This window comes from Oncorhynchus mykiss, chromosome 19, assembly GCF_057628025.1.
Source record: "Oncorhynchus mykiss isolate SJ-2025 chromosome 19, ASM5762802v1, whole genome shotgun sequence".
NCBI lineage: Eukaryota > Metazoa > Chordata > Actinopteri > Salmoniformes > Salmonidae > Oncorhynchus > Oncorhynchus mykiss.
In genome coordinates this window covers 66,431,205-66,452,830 of record NC_143040.1, presented here as the reverse complement: position 1 = coordinate 66,452,830, position 21,626 = coordinate 66,431,205, and the positions used below count along the sequence as shown (strand labels likewise).

Sequence of the window (21,626 nt, the reverse complement as noted above, 5' to 3'; positions counted from 1 at the left end):
AACTTCCTGACTGATGTCTTTAGATGTTGCTTCAATATATCCACATAATTGTCCTTTCTCATGAAACCATCTATTTTGTGAAGTGCACCAGTCCCTCCTGCAGCAAAGCTCCCCCACAACATGATGCTGCTACCCCCGTGTGTCACACCATGACCATAGTTTGCTTTGTATGTTTCTTTGTTTTGTTTGGTCAGGGTGTGACCTGAGTGGGCATTGTATGTTACATGTCTAGTTTGTCTATTTCTATGTTTGGCCTGAAATGGTTCTCAATCAGAGGCAGGTGTTAGTCATTGTCTCTGATTGGGAACCATATTTAGGTAGCCTGTTTGGTGTTGGGTTTTGTGGGTGATTGTTCCTGTCTCTGTGTTTGCACCAGATAGGACTGTTTAGGTTTTCGCACAGTTATTGTTTTGTTAGTTATTTCATGTACAGTTCCTTTATTAAAGAACATGAATAACCACCACGCTGCATTTTGGTCCGCCTCTCCTTCACCTCAGGAATACCGTTACACCGTGCTTCACGGTTTGGGATGGTGTTCTTCGGCTTGCAAGCCTTCCCCTTTTTCCTCCAAACATAACGATGGTCATTATGGCCAAACAGTTCTATTTTTGTTTCATCAGACCAGAGTACATTTCTACAAAAAGTTTGATCTTTGTCCCCATGTGCAGTTGCAAACCGTAGTCTGGCTTTTTTTATGGCGGTTTTGGAGCAGTGGCTTCTTCCTTGCTAAAGGACCTTTCAGGTTACGTCGATATAGGACTCGTTTTACTGTGGATATAGATACTTTTGTACCTGTTTCCTCCAGCATATTCACAAAGTCCTTTGCTGTTGTTCTGGGATTGATTTGCACTTTTCGCACCAAAGTACGTTCATCTTTAGAAGACAAAACGCGTCTCCTTCCTGAGCGGTATGACGGCTGCGTGGTCCCATGGTGTTTATACTTGCATACTATTGTTTGTATTGTTTTTCAGATGAACGTGGTACCTTCAGGCGTTTGGAAATCAGGCGTTTGCTCTGAAGGATGAAACTGACTTGTGGAGGTCTACAATTTTTTCCCATGATGTTGTCATGCCGTTGGCCTGTTGAGGTTTATAACCCCCATAAATACCTTTCCCCCTTTCCTCTCTCTCTACTCAACAGAGTCACTCTTAGAAAGTCCTTTGTTAACATAGAGAGAGTCTGAAAACATCAAAAGGGTGGGGACCAGAACCCTATTTCGGTAATCCAACCAGTTGAAAATATGCGTTGATACGTAGAGAATATGATGTCAGATCAGTTGTCATCTGAGACATTATTACTGATGATAGGATGACACACTGTATCTTGGAAAGACTACACATTCTAGTTCTAGTGCACATCAGATTTGTTGTGCAATTTAAATGAGATCAGAACCGCCCCCTCAAGATTCTGAGCCTGCCTGGCAGGGTTGGTCCAAAAGCCAAAGCCCCCGGAAGGGTGAACATAATATACAAGGATTTTTCAAAGCTGCTAATGAGAACCTTGACGTCCTCGTACCTGGCCGGTAGGAATTCCAGTGGAGTACACCCACCCAGGTAGTGGCAGTGCCGGCAAACACTGGCTGCAGTAACCCATAAGAAGGGAGTCGCACTCGGACAATTAAAGAGGAGGTATATTATTGTGACCCTGGCGGCACAGAATGATCAAATGGTCTGACTGCACAGAGGTGCTTGTGAAGATGGGTCGCAATGGGGGACGAGCGTGTGTGGCTCCATCTGCTCAGACTAGATATTGGTTAATCAATGTTGCATGCCTTCTCAAACAGTTAAACACATTCACACATCAAGTCTTCTCTTGAGTTGGGGTCGGGGATGGAACAACTGTTGCACATTTGTATGTGTGTGTGTGTGCGTGTGTGCATGCGTGGGGGGGGGGGGGGGGGGGGGTGAAGGTCGATCTATGGGTGGAAGGGGAGAGAGGAGCAGAGGTGTTTGTTTGGGAGGTGAGGGGTGGGGTGGGGTGAGTGTACGAATCCCATATATGTTGACAAACATGTAGAATTCCTACTACCAACCGTTGTTATGGGCAACAATCCTTCATAGAAGTGCTTATATTATTATGCCCATTATTTGTCAATTGTGGGAATAACTTAAAATATGAAGGATTGTTTTAATATACAGTGCCTTCGGAAAATACTTTCTTTATTCAGACTCTTTTACCTTTTCCGCATTGTGTTACATTTCAGCATTATTCTAAAATGTATTAAATGAAATGATTTGCTCAGTAATCGACACACAATACCCCATAACGACAAAGTGAAAACAGGTTTTGAGAATTTAGCAAATGTATTTTTTTTTTAAAGACAGAAATAGCTTATTTACAGTGCCTTGCGAAAGTATTCGGCCCCCTTGAACTTTGAATAATTTTGCACGCCCAATTTGTCAGTTTTTGATTTGTTAAAAAAGTTTTAAATATCCAATAAATGTCGTTCCACTTCATGATTGTGTCCCACTTGTTGTTGATTCTTCACAAAAAAATACAGTTTTATATCTTTATGTTTGAAGCCTGAAATGTGGCAAAAGGTCGCAAAGTTCAAGGGGGCCGAATACTTTCGCAAGGCACTGTACATAAATACTCAGACCCTTCGCTATGAGACTCAGAATGAAGGTCAGGTGCATCCTGTTTCCATTGGTCGTCGTTGAGATGTTTCTACAACTTGATTGGAGTCATCCTGTGGTAAATTCAATTGATTGGACATGATTTGGAAAGTCTCACACCTGTCTATATACGGTCCCACAGTTGACAGTGCATTGTCAGAGCAAAAGCCAAGCCATGAGATCAAAGGAATTGTCCGTAGTGCTCTGAGACAGGATTGTGTCGAGGCACCGATCTGGGGAAGGGTCCCAAAACATTTCTGCATTATTGAAGTCCCCCAAGAACACTGTGGCCTCCATCATTTTTGAATGGAAGAAGTTTGGAACCACCAAGACTCTTCCTAGAGCTGGCTACCCGGCCAAACTCAGCAATTGGTGGAGAAGGGCCTTGGTCAGGGAGGTGACCAAGAACCCGATGGTCACTCTGACAGAGCTCCGGAGTTTCTCTGTGGAGAGAAGGACAACTATCTCTGCAGCACTCCATCGATTAGGCCTTTATGGTAGAGTGGCCAGACAGAAGCCACTCCTTGGTAAAAGGCACATGACAGCCCGCTTGGAGTTTTCAAAAAGGCACCTAAAGACTATCAGACCATCAGAAACAAGATTCTCTGGTCTGATGAAATCCAGATTGAACTCTTTGGCCTGAATGCCAAGTGTCACATCTGGAGGAAACCGGGTACCATCCCTACGGTGAAGCATGGTGGTAGCAGCTGCTGTTTTTCAGTGGCAGGGACTGGGAGACTAGTCAGGCAAAGATGAACGGAGAAAAGTACAGAGAGATCCTTGATGAAAACCTGCTCCAGAGTGCTCAGGACCTCAGGCTGCGGTGAAGGTTCACCTTCCAACAGGACAACGACCTGAAAATAGACCTGAAAATAGCTGTGCGATAATGCTCCCCGCTCAACCTGACAGAGCTTGAGAGGATCTGCAGAGAAGAATGGGAGAAACTCCCCAAATACAGGTGTGCCAAGCTTTTGGCGTCATACCCAAGAAGACTTGAGGCTGTAATCGCTGCCAAAGGTGCTTCAAAAAAGTACTGAGTAAAGGGTCTGTAAATGTGATATTTCATTTATTTATTTATTTTTTATAAATTAGCAAACATTTCTAAAAAAAAACTGTTTTTGCTTTGTCATTGTGGGATATTGTGTGTAGATTGATGAGGAACATTTTTTTATTTCATACAGTTTAGAATAAGTCTGTAACCTAACAAAACGGGGGGAAATTCAAGGGGTCTGAATACTTTCCGAAGGCACAGTATACATGTTTATATAACTAGATGCAGTAGAACCGAGGTGAAGGCGTTCCAAATGATGTTGGCTGTTAATCTGGTTCTGTACTGTAGGTGGCACCATGTGCTCTTTTTAAAGGATGGGCCCCTATATCTTAAATTCCTAGGATCCATGTGTGCAGGGCTGGTCAGCCTGTCACTGGCACGACAACCCAACTCGGGATGGGGGGAGGTTTTATCGGGTTATATTGTGGCAAGTATAATCAAAACTTATTATGTTCAGTGGTGAAATAAGTACAGCTAGTTATAATTGTAATGGCTTAGCAGATAATAAGAAAAGAAGACCAGTCTTTACCTGGCGACAAGAGAAGGAATATAATATCTTCTGTTTACAGGAAAATCATTATACACCATTAGACAAAGTTGTATGGAAAAAGGGCTGGGGGGGAGGTATATTCATCCCATGCAGATCCTTTAAAAGATGATCCTTCTATGAAAATATAATGATTTAGCGAGCTTGCAGTTAATACATGACTCAATTATTACGGTGGGAGATTATAATACGATTCCTTAATGGACCGTAAAGGAAATCACTATACAACTATCCCCTTCAAACACTTAAGGAAATTACGAATAATATGGTTATATTAAAACTAGTGGATATATAGAGGCTTAAATATCCTGAATCTAGTAAGATATAGAGTACCAGTCAAAAGTTTGGACACACCTACTCATTCAAGGGTTTGACTTGATTTTTACTATATTCTACAGTGTAGAATAATAGTGAAGACTGATTGGCTCAAAACTAGGAAATAACACATGGAATCATGTAGTAACAAAAAAAGTGTTAAACAAATCAAAATATATGTTATATTTGAGATCCTTCAAAGTAGCCACCCTTTGCCTTGATGACAGCTTTGCACACTCTTAGCATTCTCTCAACCAGCTTCATGAGGTAGTCACCTGGAATGCATTTCCATTAACAGGTGTGCCTTGTTAAAAGTTCATTTGTGGAATTTCTTTCCTTCTAAATGCATTTGAGCCAATCAGTTGTGTTGTGACAAGGTAGGGGTGGTGTACAGAAGTTAGCCCGATCTGGTAAAATACCAAGTCCATCTTATCGCAAGAACAGCTCAAATAAGCAAAGAGAAACAACAGTCCATCATTATTTTAAGACATGAAGGTCAGTCAGCATGGGCCAAGTGTGTCATCTCTGGTAGATAAAGATATGACAGGCCTTGATCTGTGGCACAGAGGTGGACAGGGCCCATAGGTTCAGTTTAGGTGTGTGTGTCGGTGTTTGTGTAGGTGTGTGTGTGTGTGTGTGTGTGTGTGTATGTGTATGATCTTGTATACTATATCATTGTACTGTTTTCAGGCACAGGCCAAGTTAACCCCATGTGCATTCATACAATGATCCCATTCTTACATGAGCACACATAACTCTGACAGAGGTGATTGAATATGGCAAGTGGCTCAGCTAGGGACAGTGTGTGATGTGTGAGTCATCATATCAGACCCCAGCATGGGATGTTTCCAGGCATTGATGTCCCCAATGAACCCTGTGGCAGCAGGTGTGCTTCTTGGGCCATTGGCAGCCACTGTGGGAGCAATAACTGAATTTGGCCAGGCTGAGGCTGTGTGAGGTGCAAATTCTTGCTGATAATGACATCATGCTATTTTTGGACTTAATCCAGAACTAATGTAAGGTGCATGGATAGCGGTGGCGGCTGGTGGGAGGAGCTATACGAGGACGGGCTCATTGTAATGGCTGGAATGGAATTAATGGAACGGAGTCCATATATTTGATGTGTTTGATACCGTTCCATTTATTCCATTCCAGCCATTACATTGAACCTGTCCTCCTATAGCTCCTCCCACAAGCCTCATCTGATGGATAGTCAGATAAAAAAAAAAGTGAATTGCTCCCAACAAGAGGGTGTGGTGAAACCGAACTAGGAAGTGATATCATCACTAGTGTCTCACCCGGTGGCGGTCCTCCTCGAACACGGCCTCGTGGACACTGCAGGCGAACAGGGCGGTGGGCAGCTCACTCAGGTCCATCATCTCTTCCTCTCTGTCCTCGTCTTCCTCACATACCATGTCCTCCTCCTCCTCCTCTTCAGGGTCGCTGCTGTAGGCCTCCGAGACGTTGCTCCAGGCCTTGGCCCCCTCCCGCAGCATGGCTACCCAGGTCCAAAGACACAGAGGCAGGGAACAGAGGATGGAGAGGTGAGCCGCTAGGGGGGATGGAACTTTTCTGGGTCTTCTAGCTGGGACAAGACTGGAGGGAGGGGGGAGGAGAGAGAGAGAGGGAACGAGAGAGAGGGAAAGAGAGCGAGAGGGGGAAAGAGAGAGAGAGAGAAAAAGAGAGAGAGAGAGAAAGAGAGAGAGAGAGAAAGAGAAAGAGAGAGAGCGAAAGAGAGAATTTAGTTTTTACTTGTCTCAAGTAATATATCTATTGTATACATTGATGGTGCAATTTCCCTGCTCCTTACATGGTCTCACAATCTTATGACAGACAGACAGTTCTAGTCAACAAATTGATGAGAATATTGAACAAACCAAAACACTGCAGATATTCCTATTTGTCCTTATAGGTCTATGGGTGTTTCCCATTATAAGACCGCAACACAAGCATTTATACCCTACACCAGAGGTCCCCAATTACATTCAGCAGTGGGCAGATTTTTCCTTGAGCAGATGGTAGGGAGTGTGTGGGGGGGGGGGGGGGGGGGGTGGGGGGGGACATAGTTATAAATAATTGGTACACTGCAAATTGACTGCAATAATCCCAACCAGATATAATACTTGACAACAACAAAAAAATCATTTCAAACCTTGATCAAATTGGGATACAATCACGTGTCTCTCTAGGAGGAGGAGATGTCTCTCTATTTATGCGTGGGAATACTTGGGAACAGATTTCCTCATTTAAATTTCACAGTATTTTATGTCCAACATAAATACAAGTGTTCAGAAAACATGAAGGGCGGGGGGGGGAATAAAATCAACAGCTGGCCGAATTTGGCACGCGGGGCGTAGATTGGTGAACCAGGGCCCTGAACAAATACATCAATTGAGGATAATTTCTAACGCTGTTGTGGGATAGGGTGACATCTGGCGGCCAATAGAAGGATAATTAAAGCACTACCTAACCTGAATTATAAATGAATACAATGTAGTAAGAACTTACTATGTCGTTCATAATCATAGTTGAGGAAGAAGTCCTTATCCAATATGTACAATTTAATGTATGCTGTCAAGCTGAAATACAATGATGTAGAGTACCAGTCAAAAGTTTGGACACACCTACTCATTCAAGGGGTTTTCTTTATTTTTACTATTTTCTACATTGTAGAATAATAGTGAAGACATCACAACTATGAAATAACACATATGGAATCATGTATTAATTAACCAAAAAAGTGTTAAACAAATCAAAACATATTTTATATTTGAGATTCTTCAAAGTAGCCACCCGTTGCCTTGACAGCTTTGCACACTCTTGACATTCTCTCAAACAGCTTCATGAGGTAGTCACCAGGAATGCATTTCAATTATCAGGTGTACACTGTTGTTCTAAGTTAATCTGTGGGATTTCTTTCCTTCTTAATGCATTTGAGCCAATTAGTTGTGTTGTGACAAGGTAGGGAAGATAGCCCTATTTGGTAAAAGACCAAGTCCATATTATGGCAAGAACAGTTCAAATAAGAAAAGAGAAATGACAGTCCATCAATACTTTAAGACTTGAATCCAGAAAATGTCAAGAACTTTTAAAGTTTCTTAAAGTGCAGTTGCAAAAACCATCAAGTGCTATGATGAAACTGGCTCTCGTGAGGACTGCCACAGGGAAGGAAGACCCAGAGTTACCTCTGCTGCAGAGAATAAGCCTCAGAAATTGCAGTCCGAGAAGTAACAGGCACATCTCAACATCAACTGTTCAGAGGAGACTGTGTGAATCAGGCCTTCATGGTCAAATTGCTGCAAAGAAACCACTACTAAAAGACACCAATAAGAAGAAGAGACTTGCTTGGGCCAAGAAACACGAGGAATGGACATTAGACCGGTGAAAATCTGTCCAAATTGTGTATTAGTGTATTAGTGAGACGCAGAGTAGGTGAATGGATGATCTCCGCATGTGTGGTTCCCACCGTGAAGCATGGAGGAGGAGGTTGATGGTGCTTTGCTGGTGACACTGTCAGTGATTTATTTAAAATGTAAAGCATACTTAACCAGCATGGCTACCACAGCATTCTGTTGCGATACACCATCCCATCTGGTTTGCACTTAGTGGGACTATCATTTGTTTTTCAACAGAACAATGACCCAACACACCTCCAGGCTGTGTAAGGGCTATTTGACCAAGAAGGAGAGTGATGGAGTGCTGCATCAGATGACCTGGCTTCCACAATCAACCAACCTCAACCCAATTGAGATGGTTTGGGATGAGTTGGATAGCAGAGTGATGGAAAAGTAGCCAGCAAGTGCTCAGCATATGTGGGAACTTCAAGGCTGTTGGAAAAGCATTTCTGGTGCTGGTTGAGAGAATGCCAAGAGTGTGCAAAACTGTCATCAAGGCAAAGGGTGGCTACTTTGAAGAATCTCAAATATAAAATACTTTCTTTGCTTACAACATGATTCCATATGTGTTATTTCATAGTTTTGATGTATTCACTATTATTCTACAATGTAGAAAATAGTACAAATAAAGAAAAACCCTTGAATGAGTGGGTGTCCAAACTTCTGACTGGTAACGTAACTGCCATACTTTTCTTTCCAAACCGCAAAATAGTCTACAGACTACAACAAATGATGTAGCCAAAACTGCACAGCATGTCAACAACGCAAGACTGGAACATTGTAGCCTAACGTAATATTTACTTGTCTTTCTTTAAAAGCTACCGATTTGTTTCAAAACTTGTTACATAAGAGCTGCCAGATAAAAGCATAGCGCCGGCTGAGCTGTCAATAAGGGCGAAACTCCATCAATGTCAAAGTGACACACAGCGACATGTCAACGAATCAAAATCGCGCATATATTTACATATTTTTTTATAGTGACAATAGACGGAATAGTGGCCTCTTGAAACGACTTACCACTATCATTGAGCAAAAAATAAATATTCCAGAATGTCAATATGATTTCTGGTCAAGACAGTCCAGCCGGAAATATCAACATTCACTGTCGCCTGAAGAAAAACAGTTGGTTACAGTTGTTGATGTATCTCTCTGACGCAGTGTTTCTTTACATTAGATTATTGTACAATATCTGATGCAGCCTACACCAGCACCGGTCACTGCCAGGTGAGACCAATGATAACCCAGCTGATGCGCTTTTCTACCAATGGTAATTGAGCAAGGGGAGGATGTTCGTGTTCAAGATTGGTGGCAAGCACGCAGTAAACACACCGCACACTGGACTTTACTGAAGCCCTATGCTGAAGCTCTTCGGTGATATATTGCGACAGTGACAATGGGGTTGTAAAATCTTTTGAGATATTTAACATACCACAAAAACTGCATGACTAAGAAAATAACAGGTCTGAAACTAATATTTCCTCAATTTCAGCTCACCTCAGAGGGCGAGATTCCAAATGGACTTGTTGCAGCTCATCCACCCTAGTGGAAAAACGACGACGTTCTGTCATCACCTAAATTATATTTGGATACCCTCCCAATTTAATGTTTCATATAGTCATATCTATACATTAATCTTTTGCATGAACGTCAGTAGTATATTATTTATTTGCTTACCTAGTTCATAATACAGCAACAGTGGTGGCAATGAGGTTAATAAGGGTTACAAATCATTCATTACAGGAAGAAAACAATAGTATACTGTGAGCTCATTGGTCGTGTCAGTACCTCTGGATTTTCTATTCATTGAAAATACTGGCAGAATGACAAACAACAAGCGTTGACCAGAGACGTCAGTAGTCTATTCTAAATCAGCTCAGTCACTCATTGGACATTTCTTCATATTGGTTTAGCTTGCACAGTGATACAAGGAAATTGTCATAACATCTATATAACTTAAGACATTCAGAATCCCCTTTAGTCCACATAATAAACGCAGCTAAACTAAAGGTAGATCCCAACTTAAAAACATATGTATTTTTTTTAAAAAGAGCGGAAAAGTGGCGTCACACTCATTGACATTGTTATAAATGGATAGTGTGGTGAGCAGAACTCGGCCCGTAGCCACAAAGCGTCTCAAGAGTTGGAGTTTCTGATCCAGGATTACATGGACAGGGTGGACCTGATCCTAGATCAGCACTCCCAGTCAGACGCTATGTAGATTCGAAGCCCGAGCGTCAAATCCATTCCTAACACAAGAAGACCACTTGAATAAAGCCGTCCAACTTTTATCACATTAAGCTTCAAACACAATAAATATGTTACTTTTTTTTTCTCTTCTCAGTTTTACATGAAATTCACACAATCATTGTGCATTTAAGACCATAGTCCCAACTACAACTTGGTGATTCAAATGCAACTAAAATAACTTAAAACAATAACAGTTTATAAGCATTTTGGTCATTTTTGGACTAAGCAGTCGTACACCGTCTTACTCGTCAGAGGCAGAATTGTGGGGTGACTTCAACTGCTCAAGCAAAACATACAAGGAAAACTGCAGACAGTATTCATTGGCAAGTCTATTGAAAGAAATCCTGCAGAAATGCATGAACATGGAATAAGTCACTCAATCTTATGTGGCGAACACACAGCAGCAGGGAGAAACAGGCAGGGTGCTTTAGTCTAAGGCACATTAATGTCCAAAGGTATGACATGTCTATGGGCCTGGATCCAGGTCGATGTTTGTCCGTGGTCAGTGACAACTTCAGGATACTTCAGTACCTTTCTTGGAATGATTTGCAGGAATAAAGCTAATGTCTCATGGTTGAAATGTCCCTCATTGCAGTCCGTAGATAGGAAGACATTAAAAGAAGAGTGTACAGCTCAGTTGAATTACTGTAGAGTAGGGGTTCCCAAACTTTCACTCAGACACCCCTTCCAGTTTTGGGGAACTACCCCCCCCATTTAAAGCAAATTTATACATTTTGTAATGTTTAAATGTGATATTTGAGTGACTCAAACATAAAATCCAAGGGCTAAAAAAACCTATCTAGAAAAAGTTAGCCAACATGGGATAGTTGATCGGGACATTTCTGACAGGTTATACATAGCTCACTAAGGAAGGCAATGACTGACATGACAAGAGGAACTGATGATGTACTACCCAATTTAGAAGTTGCACCTTCTGCATTCTACTACTAAAACTTCTCAAGAGTAAGTTGAAAGTTGGACTGGGTGCCCCCCCCCCAAAAAAAACAAACAATCATAAATGTTTATTTTGGGGGGGGGTACCCCACAGTTTGGGAACCACTGCTGTACAGCATGATTCTGACAACCCACAAAACACTTCCTTATTGTTAGACATGGCCAGATGGGGGTAACATAGTAATGGTGACATCATCCTACACTGAGTCTATGGTTACATCCCTATTCTGAACCCTTTTCCAGACGTGTGCACCACTTCAGGAGAAGGGTGGAGGATTGAGACGCAGCCTACGGAGGGGAAGGTTGAAGCACGTCTGAAAGGTGCCTCAGTCGTTCTTCAGGTCAGCCGAACTATAGGGGGCAGCGGTGGGACTGGGTGTGACTGCCAGCTGGTCATGATCCAGCTCTGGTAGAGTGGCGGGCGCCACGCTGTCATTGTTAACCAGGGCACCGTAGGAAAAGGAACCGTTATAGTCCGGCTGCACTGCTCGCCAGCCCTTGTCGTGAATGGTGGGAATACCTGTGTTTAGGAAAAGGGGTGAGAATGACATGAATTCATAACACAAGGTGAATCTGTAACACAAGGCAGATGTCATTAACTCAATGCGAGTTTGAATTCATGGCAATGGGGCACAGAAACCAATTCACCTATTGGCTTTAATTCCCGTTAGATTGCCTGTGTCGCGTGGAGAGCACCATGGTGGCAATCAATCATAATTCACAGGTAGCTTTTTTTGTTAATGTTGAAAGACAGTCAAGCGAGTTTTGATATTAAAGTCAGAAGATGCAAGGAATTTACCGTACAACGTCAGCAAGCTATTGAATTCGTATTGGGGACAATGGGGGGGGGGGCGTCACGGCAACTGTACCTTCATTACCTTGCGACATGTCCATTGTCACATAGGGTTCAAAGGTCTTTAGCCTTTTCCTGTTCTTGGTAATCAGGAAGACTCCCAGGAAACAAGATAAACATCTAATGAAGGACAGAGATAAGACATTACCTGGATAGGAAGCCCAATAGCCATCATCACTGTTACATCCTCTGAAAGCATGAGCTCCTGAGTTGGGAAAATCTTGTGCAATACACCGACGCATGTCTTGTATTCAAGATCCTAAATGGCCTGGCTCTCCCTCCACTCAGTAGTTTTGTTAAACAGAAAACCCAAACATATGGCAGCAGATCCACAAGGTCTGCCATGAGAGGTGACTGTAGTAGTCCCTTAAGGAAAATCACCTTTAGTAAATCCGTTTTCTCTGTGAGAGCTTCCCATGTCTGGAATACACTGGCATCAGACACACATAACTAAAATGTATGAAGACATGACTAAAGGTCAATCAGATTTGTGAACATGGTCCCTAGCTGTGTGTTGCCGCTTTCCATGTGGTCTGTTGTCTGTATCTTGTGAGGTGTGGAAACACTTTGTTGCTTTTATGAATTTTGTTTTGCTGCTTTTTGTCCTATGTTGCTCTGTCTGTATGCTACGTCTTGCTTGTCCAATGTTGCTCTGTCTGTATGATATGTCTTGCTTGTCCTATGTTGCTATTGTCTATATTGTGATTGTTTTTAATAACCTGCCCAGGGACTGCGGTTGAAAATTAGCCGGCTGGCTAAAACCGGCACTTTTACTGAAACGTGCACTGTCCCTGTAAAAAATAAAATAAACTCAAACTATCAATCACATACCACTTATGACACAACTGATTAATCTGTAGATTCATTAACTAATAGAAAAAGAAAAAACATCTAATTTGTTTAATTGTCTGATAGCGCTAGTTTTGGGGCCATAATCACCATATGTCCAGTCTGACACATGTGGACAATTATAGAACCGCCTACTCACCCCAACAAAAACATGCAGATGTGAAGAATGTCTTCGTGATTAAACTCCAGGTAAAATATGGCTCCTGTAGATGTGAAAAAAAATACTTGATGTTCACACCTTCTTGAGCTGTGATTCCACAGAGGTTAAATTGACAATGTCAGCAGCTCTCTTACCTGCGACAATCGCAAAGGATGTGGATAAGATGTAGTTCACACAGGCTATCATGGAGGAGTCGTACAGGTGAGTAGCCTGGGAGAGAAACCTGAGAGGATTCACAATGAGGTGTCAGTCAAACACAATACAAGTGTCTTACATAGCAGTAGACCTTATATATAAACAATACATGTATTTACTAGAGGTCGACAGATTATGATTTTTCAACGCCGATACCGATTATTGGAGGACCAAAAAAGGCAGATACCGATTAAATCGGCCAATTTAAATGTTTCTTATTTGTAATAATGATAATTACAACAATACTGAATGAACACTTATTTTAACTTAATATAATACATCAATAAAAATCAATTTAGCCTCAAATAAATAATGAAACATGTTCAATTTGGTTAAAATAATGCAAAAACAAAGTGTTGGAGAAGAAAGTAAAAGTGCAATAGGTGCCATGTAAAAAAGCTAACGTTTGAGTTCCTTGCTCAGAACGTATGAAAGCTGGTGGTTCCTTTTAACATGAGACTTCCATATTCCAAGGTAAGAGGTTTTAGGTTGTAGTTAATATAGTTTTTATAGGACTATTTCTCTCTATACCATTTGTATTTCATATACCTTTGACTATTGGATGTTCTTATAGGCACTATAGTATTGCCAGTGTAACAGCATAGCTTCCGTCCCTCTCCTCGCCCCTACCTGGGCTCGAACCAGGAACACATCAACAACAGCCACCCTCGAAGCATCTTCACCCATCGCTCCACAAAAGCCGCAGCCCTTGCAGAGCAATGGGATTAACTACTCCAAGTCTCAGAGCGAGTGACGTTTGAAACGCTATTAGCGCGCAACCCGCTAACTAGCTAGCCATTTCACATCGGTTACACCAGCCTAATCTCGGGAGTTGATAGGCTTGAAGTCATAAACAGCTCAATGCTTGAAGCACTGCGACGAGCTGCTGGAAAAACGCACAAAAGTGCTGTTTGAATGAATGCTTACGAGCCTGCTGCTGCCTACCATCGCTCAGTCAGACTGCTCTATCAAATCATAGACTTAATTATAACATAACAACACACAGAAATACGAGCCTTTGGTCATTAATATGGTATAATCCAGAAACTATCATTTCGAAAACAAAAAGTTTATTCTTTCAGTGAAATACGGAACCGTTCCGTATTTTATCTAGCGGGTGGCATCCCGAAGTCTAAATATTGCTGTTACATTGCACAACCTTCAATGTTATGTCATGATTACGCAAAACTCTGGCAAATTAGTTCATATACCCTGACTCTGCATGCAATGAACGCAAGAGAAGTGAAACAATTTCACCTGCCTGCTAATTTCACCTGCCTGCTAACCTGAATTTATTTTAGCTAAATATGCAGGTTTAAAAATATATACTTATGTGTATTGATTTTAAGAAAGGCATTGGTGTTTATGATTGGGTACAGTTGTCCAATATTTGTGCTTTTTTCGCAAATGCGCTTTTGTTAAATCATCCCCCGTTTGGGGAAGTTGGCTGTCTTTGTTAGGAAGAAATAGTCTTCACACAGTTCGCAACGTGCCAGGCGGCCCAAACCGCTGCATGTACCCTGACTCTGTTGCAAGAGAAGTGACACAATTTCCCTAGTTAAAATAAATTAGTGTTAGCAGGCAATATCAACTAAATATGCAGGTTTAAAAATATATACTTGTGTACTGATTTTAAGAAAGGCATTGATGTTTATGGTTAGGTACACGTTGGAGCAACGACAGTCCTTTTTCCGCGAATGCGCACCGCATCGATTAAATGCAGCACAGGACACGCTAGATAAACTAGTAATATCATCAACCATGTGTAGTTAACTAGTGATTATGATTGATGGATTGTTTTTTATAAGATAAGTTTAATGCTAGCTAGCAACTTACCTTGGCTTCTTACTGCATTTCGCGTAACAGGCAGGCCCCTCGTGGAGTGCAATGAGAGGCAGGTGGTTAAAGCGTTGGACTAGTTAACTGTAAGGTTGCAAGATTGAATCCCCGAGCTGACAAAGTAAACATCTGTCGTTCTGCCCCTGAACAAGGCAGTTAACCCACCGTTCCTAGGCCGTCATTGAAAATAAGAATGTGTTCTTAACTGACTTGCCTAGTTACTGTTGATGCCAGGCAGATTTACGCCCCCTTTGGAGAAATTGGGTACCCCTAGTAAACTGAAAAAAAAAAATATTAAAAATTGCTAATATATGCATATAATAATTATTATTGGATAGAAAACACTCTAAAGCTTCTAAAACCGTTGGAATTATGTCTGTAAGTATAGCAGAACTCACAGGGCATGCATTCTTCCAAACTAGTTTTTGTGGCCATGAAAGTTGGAGCAACTTTGACGTCATGCCCCCACCCTTCCCGACCACTTATGGATCTGGGGACACTTTCCATCTCTTCCACTAGATGTCCTCTTTCTTTGGAGCGTTCAATCGTTCAAATCGCGCGAGAATTGGCCCTATAGGAGTGATTGGAGTAAGTGTCGCGATAAAAAAACCTGTGCGTCAGGGCGCGAATTGGTCACAGCCATTTCTTTGTTCCAGCACTCCTGGGAAGAGCAAACGATGCCCGGTTGAATTGAAGTTTGTTTTGCACGTCTAAAACATCATAAAGCTTGCTTCTGCACTTAGTTTGACCTGTTTAGTCGACATATAATGTGTAATTTTGAAGTTTTGATGCGCAACTTATCCGGACCGGAGGACGTTTTGGGTGCATTTCAGCTGATGTTATTAGCAGTAGCTAATACAAAGACGCAAGACTTGAAACCAAACGATGTATTGGGTAAGTATGAACCCTTCCAGAACATTCTGAACGAAGACCATCGAAGGTAAGGGAATATTTATGCTTAAATCTGTGTTTCTGTTGACTCCAACATTACGTGGAAATGTAGCTTGGAACTGAGCGCTGCCTCAGCATATGAAATAGTGTGCGATTTCTGTAACGTTAAAAATAAATCTAACACAGCGGTTGCATAAAGAAGCAGTGTATCTTTCTAACTATATGTAGAACATGTATATTTAGCCAAAGTTTATGATGTCTATTTACGTTATCTTGCCGAGCTACCTAGGTTTCCTGCGGGCATTTTTGAGTAATTTCTGAACATGAGTACACTGTAAATGGACATTTATGGATATATATGGCATATTATTGAAAAAAAAAAAATGTACTGTGTAACATGTCCTATCACTGTCATCTGATGAAGATTTTCAAAAGGTTAGTGAGCGATTTATTTTTTAATCCTGCTTTTATAATTTTATATTTTCTGGGACAAAATGGCTGCCGCTTGTCTTTGTTTCGGTGGTGGTCTAATATAAATGTGTGGTGTGTTTTCGCCGTAAAACATTTTAAAAATCTGACATGCTGGGTAGATGAACAAGGTGTTTATCTTTCATTTGAGCTATTGGACTTAATATTGTGTGGAGGTTAAATATTTTTAAGAATATTTTTGCGTTCCATGCGCCACCGTTTGAGCTGAACGGGGGGGAGGGTGTTCCTCCAGAGGAACTCCTGGCATCAACAGGTTTTAACCAGTTGCATCTCTAGGGGCGCTATTTCATTTTTGGATAAAAAAACGTTCCCGTTTTAAGCGCGATATTTTGTCACGAAAAGATGCTCGACTATGCATATTCAGTTTTGGAAAGAAAACACTCTGAAGTTTCAGAATCTGCAAAGATTTTGTCTGTAAGTGCCCCAGAACTCATTCTACAGGCGAAACCAAGATGATACGTTAAACAGGAAATGAGCAGAATTTCTGAAGCTCTGTTTTCTAATGTCTCCTTATATGGCTGTGAATGCGACAGGAATAAGCTTAGACCTTCTGCCGTTTCCCCAAGATGTCGGCAGCATTGTGACGTATTTGTAGGCATATCATTGGAAGATTGACCATAAGAGACTACATTTTCCAAGTGTCCGCCTGGTGTCCTGCGTCGAAACTGGTGCGTAAAGCCATGTGCAAGTATTTTTCCATTTGATTGAGAGGGGAAACCATGCTTCCACGAACGATATATCATCGAAGAGATATGTGAAAAACACCTTGAGGATTGATTCTAAACAACGTTTGCCATGTTTTCCGTCGATATTATGGAGTTAATTTGGAAGAAAGTTCGCGTTTTGAGGACTGAATTTTCGTTTTTTTTTGGTAGCCAAATGTGATGTACAAAACGGAGCTATTTCTAATACACAAATAATCTTTTTGGAAAAACTGAGCATCTGCTATCTAACTGAGAGTCTCCTCATTGAAAACATCAGAAGTTCTTCAAAGGTAAATTCAAAGGCTTTTATGTTTTTGTTGAAATGTTGCGTGCTGGATGCTAACACTAATGCTAACGCTAAATGCTACGCTAGCTAGCTACTTTTACACAAATGATTGTTTTCCTATGGTTGAGAAGCATATTTTGAAAATCTGAGATGACAGTGTTGTTTACAAAAGGCTAAGCTTGAGAGATGGCATATTTATTTCATTTCATTTGCGATTTTCATGAATAGTTAACGTTGTGTTATGCTAATGAGCTTGCTGATAGATTTACACAATCCTGGATACAGGGGTTTTTTCATAGCTAAACGTGACGCAGAAAACGGAGCGATTTATCCTAAACAAATAATCTTTCAGGAAAAACTGAACATTTTCTATCTGAGAGTCTCCTCATTGAAAACATCTGAAGTTCTTCAAAGGTAAATGATTTTATTTGAATGCTTTTCTGTTTTTTTGTGTAAATGTTGCCAGCTGAATGCTAATGCTAAATGCTACGCTAAATGCTACGTTAGCCATCAATACTGTTACACAAATGCTTGTTTTGCAATGGTTGAGAAGCATATTTTGAAAATCTGAGATGACAGTGTTGTTAACAAAAGGCTAAGCTTGAGAGCTAGCATATTTATTTCATTTCATTTGCGATTTTCATGAATAGTTAACGTTGCGTTATGGTAATGAGCTTGAGTCTGTATTCACGATCCCGGATCCGGGATGGGGAGATCAGAAAGGTTAATCGCCCATTCCGATTAATCGGTCGACCTCTAGTAGTTACCCTGTAGGCTACTCATGGAATACTTACCACATACAGTCCTTACCACATACAGTACCAGTCAAAAGTTTGGACGCATTCATTCCACTGGGACTGTATATACTCAATTATTTGTATTTTTTGGGGAAAATGGAATGAAGGGTTAGCTAACTGCCAGTGCACTCACGTAGCCTGGAAGACCACAGTGGTAACCATGCAGACAAACATGACGTAGAAGATGGGGTAGTTGAGCTGCATGGTGCCCTGGACGCTGAGGACCAGCATGCCTGCCACTGCTTTCACTGTGATCACAGTCACAGAACCTGGGGAAGAAGCACCGTGCAGTAGGGTGGTTAACAAGCCCTTTAAAAACAGAAATGTTAGTGAAAAGAGACATTTTCAGTAAAGAGCAACTTTCATGAAATTGTATTATTTAGACCTGAGTTCAATTCCTATCAAGCAAATATTGGACTGTTTATCACAGCTCTACCTATCAGTGGGTTGAGGTCTTCACACACACACACACACACACACCTCTGCTGTTCTCCGTTGCTGATGTCCAGAAAATAGTTTGTTGTTGCTAAATATTGAACATTAATATTTTGCCGTCGTCCAACTTACCGAGCAGCGCCACCAGCAGGAGAATGACAACAAGGTGATTAGCGTTGCGCTGCTTGTAGAAGTACAGCAGAAGACAGAAGGCAATAATCTCCAGGAACTGTCCCGTAGAAAACCCAAACAACAACAGGAGATATTACAGCTCTTATAAATAGCCCATTTATCATAACTAACATAGAGGCGGGGGAAATCGGTTTGCCAAAGAAAACAACAACCTGGTGAAAAAAAATATATACACTCTTGTCCAAATCTGATACATTCTAATTATGCACAGAAAGGTGAAGTATGTAGACTTAAAAATAGTATTTATGAAATACCTCAATCCCCATTCTCCTATACAGAATCAAATTTCTTACCACATACAAGAGGAAGGGCCATCCTACGACCTGTTTCACTATGTTCTCTGCAGTAAGTTTCTGGTGATAGTTGGGTCCGAACGTGGCAAAGAGGTAGGTCCCGGCTACCGTCAAGATACATCCAAGGAAAGACAAAACGTATCGCTCTAGAGTCAAAGACACGCATTCATGTTAGCATGTTAGCATTTATGTTAGCATTCACGTTAGCATGTTAGCATTCACATTAGCATGTTAGCATTCACGTTAGCATCATGTTAGCATGTTAGCATTAACATGCATTGTATAGAAATGCTTTTGGTACACAAACTTTCCAAATATGGGTTTTGTATTTCTAAAATGCTAAGTAAATGGCTGCATATACACTACATTTAAAAAAAAACAAATTTTTTGAATAACCATCCAAACAAATATTCAGAGACTTTTCACCCATTTCCCCAAAACACTTGATTATTCAGGTTATTTTATGAGGAAAAGAAAATCCATAGCAAATAGCAGTGTGTGCAGTGGGACCAGTATTTGCATTGTCTCAGCATCATTTCCATACAATTTGCCTAAAGCAGAATGTCAGTTCCAACACTGAATCATAAAACGTAAAATACCCATTGAACTTACTTAAAAATTCCTTTGGCTTCCATTTCTCTCTCAGGAAAATGAAACCTAAGATTGAACTTGCTGAAAAGAAGAAAAAACAAATGTTCATTAAACACATGATAAAAAAATGACATGACATTTAGGCATTGTTTGCTTTCCGAAATGTCGATAATATAGTTAGTTATAAACAACTTCAATCTGGTACACATTTCCTTTTATTTATTAAATTCCAAGTTCAGGGTTGTATTCATAAATTGACACTGTTGGCAAAACGTTTTGCACCGTAGAAAAAACATTAGCATCGGAAACCGTTTTGTCCAAACGGGAAACGTTTTGCAATGAAAACAAGAGTGTCTATCGGACAAATTCAGGTAGGTCGCTCCCCAATCCGTTCGCTTCTCTTCGGTATCTAGTGAATACACCCCAGGCTATGATAGGCCAAGCTCCCGAGCAGTGAGAGTGAAGTGTAATTTGCTTACCTATGACAGACACTGCATTCAATGGAGCTATTAGAGATAAAGGTGCAAAGGCATAGGAGACAAAGTTGGCTGCCTCTCCTAGAACGGTAAGTACCAGGCCACACCACCATGTTTTGGTTCGGTAGAAGGCACGGGGGTCCTTGGTCCCTGCTAATGTTACATGGCTGTATTTCTGGAGAATTCAGGAAAATAAAGACAATTAAATAGAACCACTGTTGTACAAATATTGTGTCTCTTCGGACACCCACTCCTTGTTATATCCAAAACATACAACATGAGGGTTGGCAGTTGCTTGAGCTTACCTGAATGCTTACAGAGATGCTGACAAGCAAATTACCAAAAATGGCCAGCAAGGTTCCAATTAGGTTTTCCTGTAAATGCAAACAAACAAACAAACAAATCCATTCACTTAGGGGTCATAAATATTTCAAGAGACACTTCAAATATGTGGGCAGTGACACAGGTGACATGTAGGCCACACCCACATGTTGTTATTGCATGGACACAGAATGTATTAATGGAATGTGATATCTTCAAATGACGAATTAATAAGACTAAGCACAAAACTTTAAACGCCTTAACGTAACTAATAAAACAGGCAGTTTATCTAATAAACATGTTGGACATACTCATCCAGCTGTTTCAAGTTACAGACTGAACATTTTGAGAACATGTATCTTAATGCATCGCTCTTTGGCTACATTTGACCATTTCTTTTTTTTTTTAACTGCTATTTGCGGTTCATAACAGGATGTAACACTCGCCACGACGCATCACATTCTCACCGTATAGGAATCGCCGCCGACTGCAGTATATTCTACTCCTGCCATTCTGGTTGAGGGAAATGTCTATTCATCAACAGCAGGCGAACATTTCCAGAGACATCGCGTATCTGTTCAAATGCAACTTCAATCAATAAACAATAGCAATAGTTAATTTCCCAGTAAGACTCTTCTACGAGAAGAACGCCATCTTTGGATGCTTGTATTTCCGGATTCTATTTTACACACAGCTGTTACGCATGACGCACAGCGAGATTCATTTGAATGCCGCTGGAAGAAAGACCAAAAACGGACACGGATGCTGTGATAGAAATGCGAGAGAAACTTTCAACTACAATCCTTTTGATGATTTGCGCGGTGATGGGGGACTATGACAGTAATTTAGCAGATTGAATTTGCATGCCAAAATGGTTTGTTCATCTTGCAAATAAAGATGACAAATTCACAACAACAAAAAACAATTAATGTGATTTATTTGGTGTGTAGGCCTGTTGCTAATGGAAATTATTGCCACGAATTTAACAAGAGTTGTTTTCTTGCCAATGTTGTTTATTTTGCATGATATGCTCCATTCAGCTGTCGCACTGTCACATCAGTACAGTAGGCCGCGCCAACGAGCCATTTCTTCAAATAGGCAAGGAAAAGGCTACATAAGGGAGGTAACTAC

General features: G+C 41.0%; 2 protein-coding genes across 4 annotated transcripts in view; both read right to left on the bottom strand.

The window, feature by feature from the left end:
• LOC110498171 (calcipressin-3) overlaps positions 1 to 9,158 on the bottom strand; it is an 85,130-nt gene extending 75,972 nt beyond the window's left edge. The window contains exons 1-2 of one of the 2 annotated variants that reach the window (XM_021574781.3): positions 8,941 to 9,158; positions 5,827 to 6,124 (exon numbers count right to left, since the gene is read on the bottom strand). In XM_021574781.3, the coding sequence (XP_021430456.3) occupies positions 5,827 to 6,024 (198 nt within the window). In that variant the 5' untranslated portion in view covers positions 6,025 to 6,124; positions 8,941 to 9,158. The remainder of the gene's footprint in view (positions 1 to 5,826; positions 6,125 to 8,940) is intronic. The other variant, XM_021574780.3, reaches the window with a different exon arrangement.
• A 412-nt stretch (positions 9,159 to 9,570) lies between these two features.
• nipal3 (NIPA like domain containing 3) lies at positions 9,571 to 21,236 on the bottom strand. 2 transcript variants are annotated; one of them, XM_036955158.2, is made up of 11 exons: positions 20,963 to 21,236; positions 20,480 to 20,548; positions 20,178 to 20,349; positions 19,720 to 19,779; positions 19,108 to 19,253; positions 18,755 to 18,851; positions 18,321 to 18,456; positions 13,121 to 13,209; positions 12,966 to 13,029; positions 12,003 to 12,097; positions 9,571 to 11,644 (listed from the first exon to the last, which is right to left on the bottom strand). In XM_036955158.2, the coding sequence occupies exons 1-11, from the start codon at positions 21,005 to 21,007 to the stop codon at positions 11,451 to 11,453; spliced, it is 1,167 nt and encodes a 388-aa protein (XP_036811053.1). In that variant the 5' UTR covers positions 21,008 to 21,236; the 3' UTR covers positions 9,571 to 11,450. The 2 variants fall into 2 exon arrangements, with proteins under 2 accessions (XP_036811053.1, XP_036811052.1); XM_036955157.2 differs by having other exon boundaries at positions 11,994 to 12,097; positions 20,963 to 21,225.
• Between the last annotated feature and the right edge of the window lie 390 nt (positions 21,237 to 21,626).

Coding starts and splice junctions, on each gene's coding strand:
- nipal3 (XM_036955157.2), bottom strand. CDS start 21,007: ATGGCAGGAGTAGAATATACTGCAGTCGGCGGCGATTCCTATACG. Junction 13,030..13,120: donor ATCCTTTGCGATTGTCGCAG/GTAAGAGAGCTG, acceptor TCACATCTACAG/GAGCCATATTTTACCTGGAG. Junction 12,098..12,965: donor ATCTGCATGTTTTTGTTGGG/GTGAGTAGGCGG, acceptor GTCCTTCATTAG/ATGTTTATCTTGTTTCCTGG.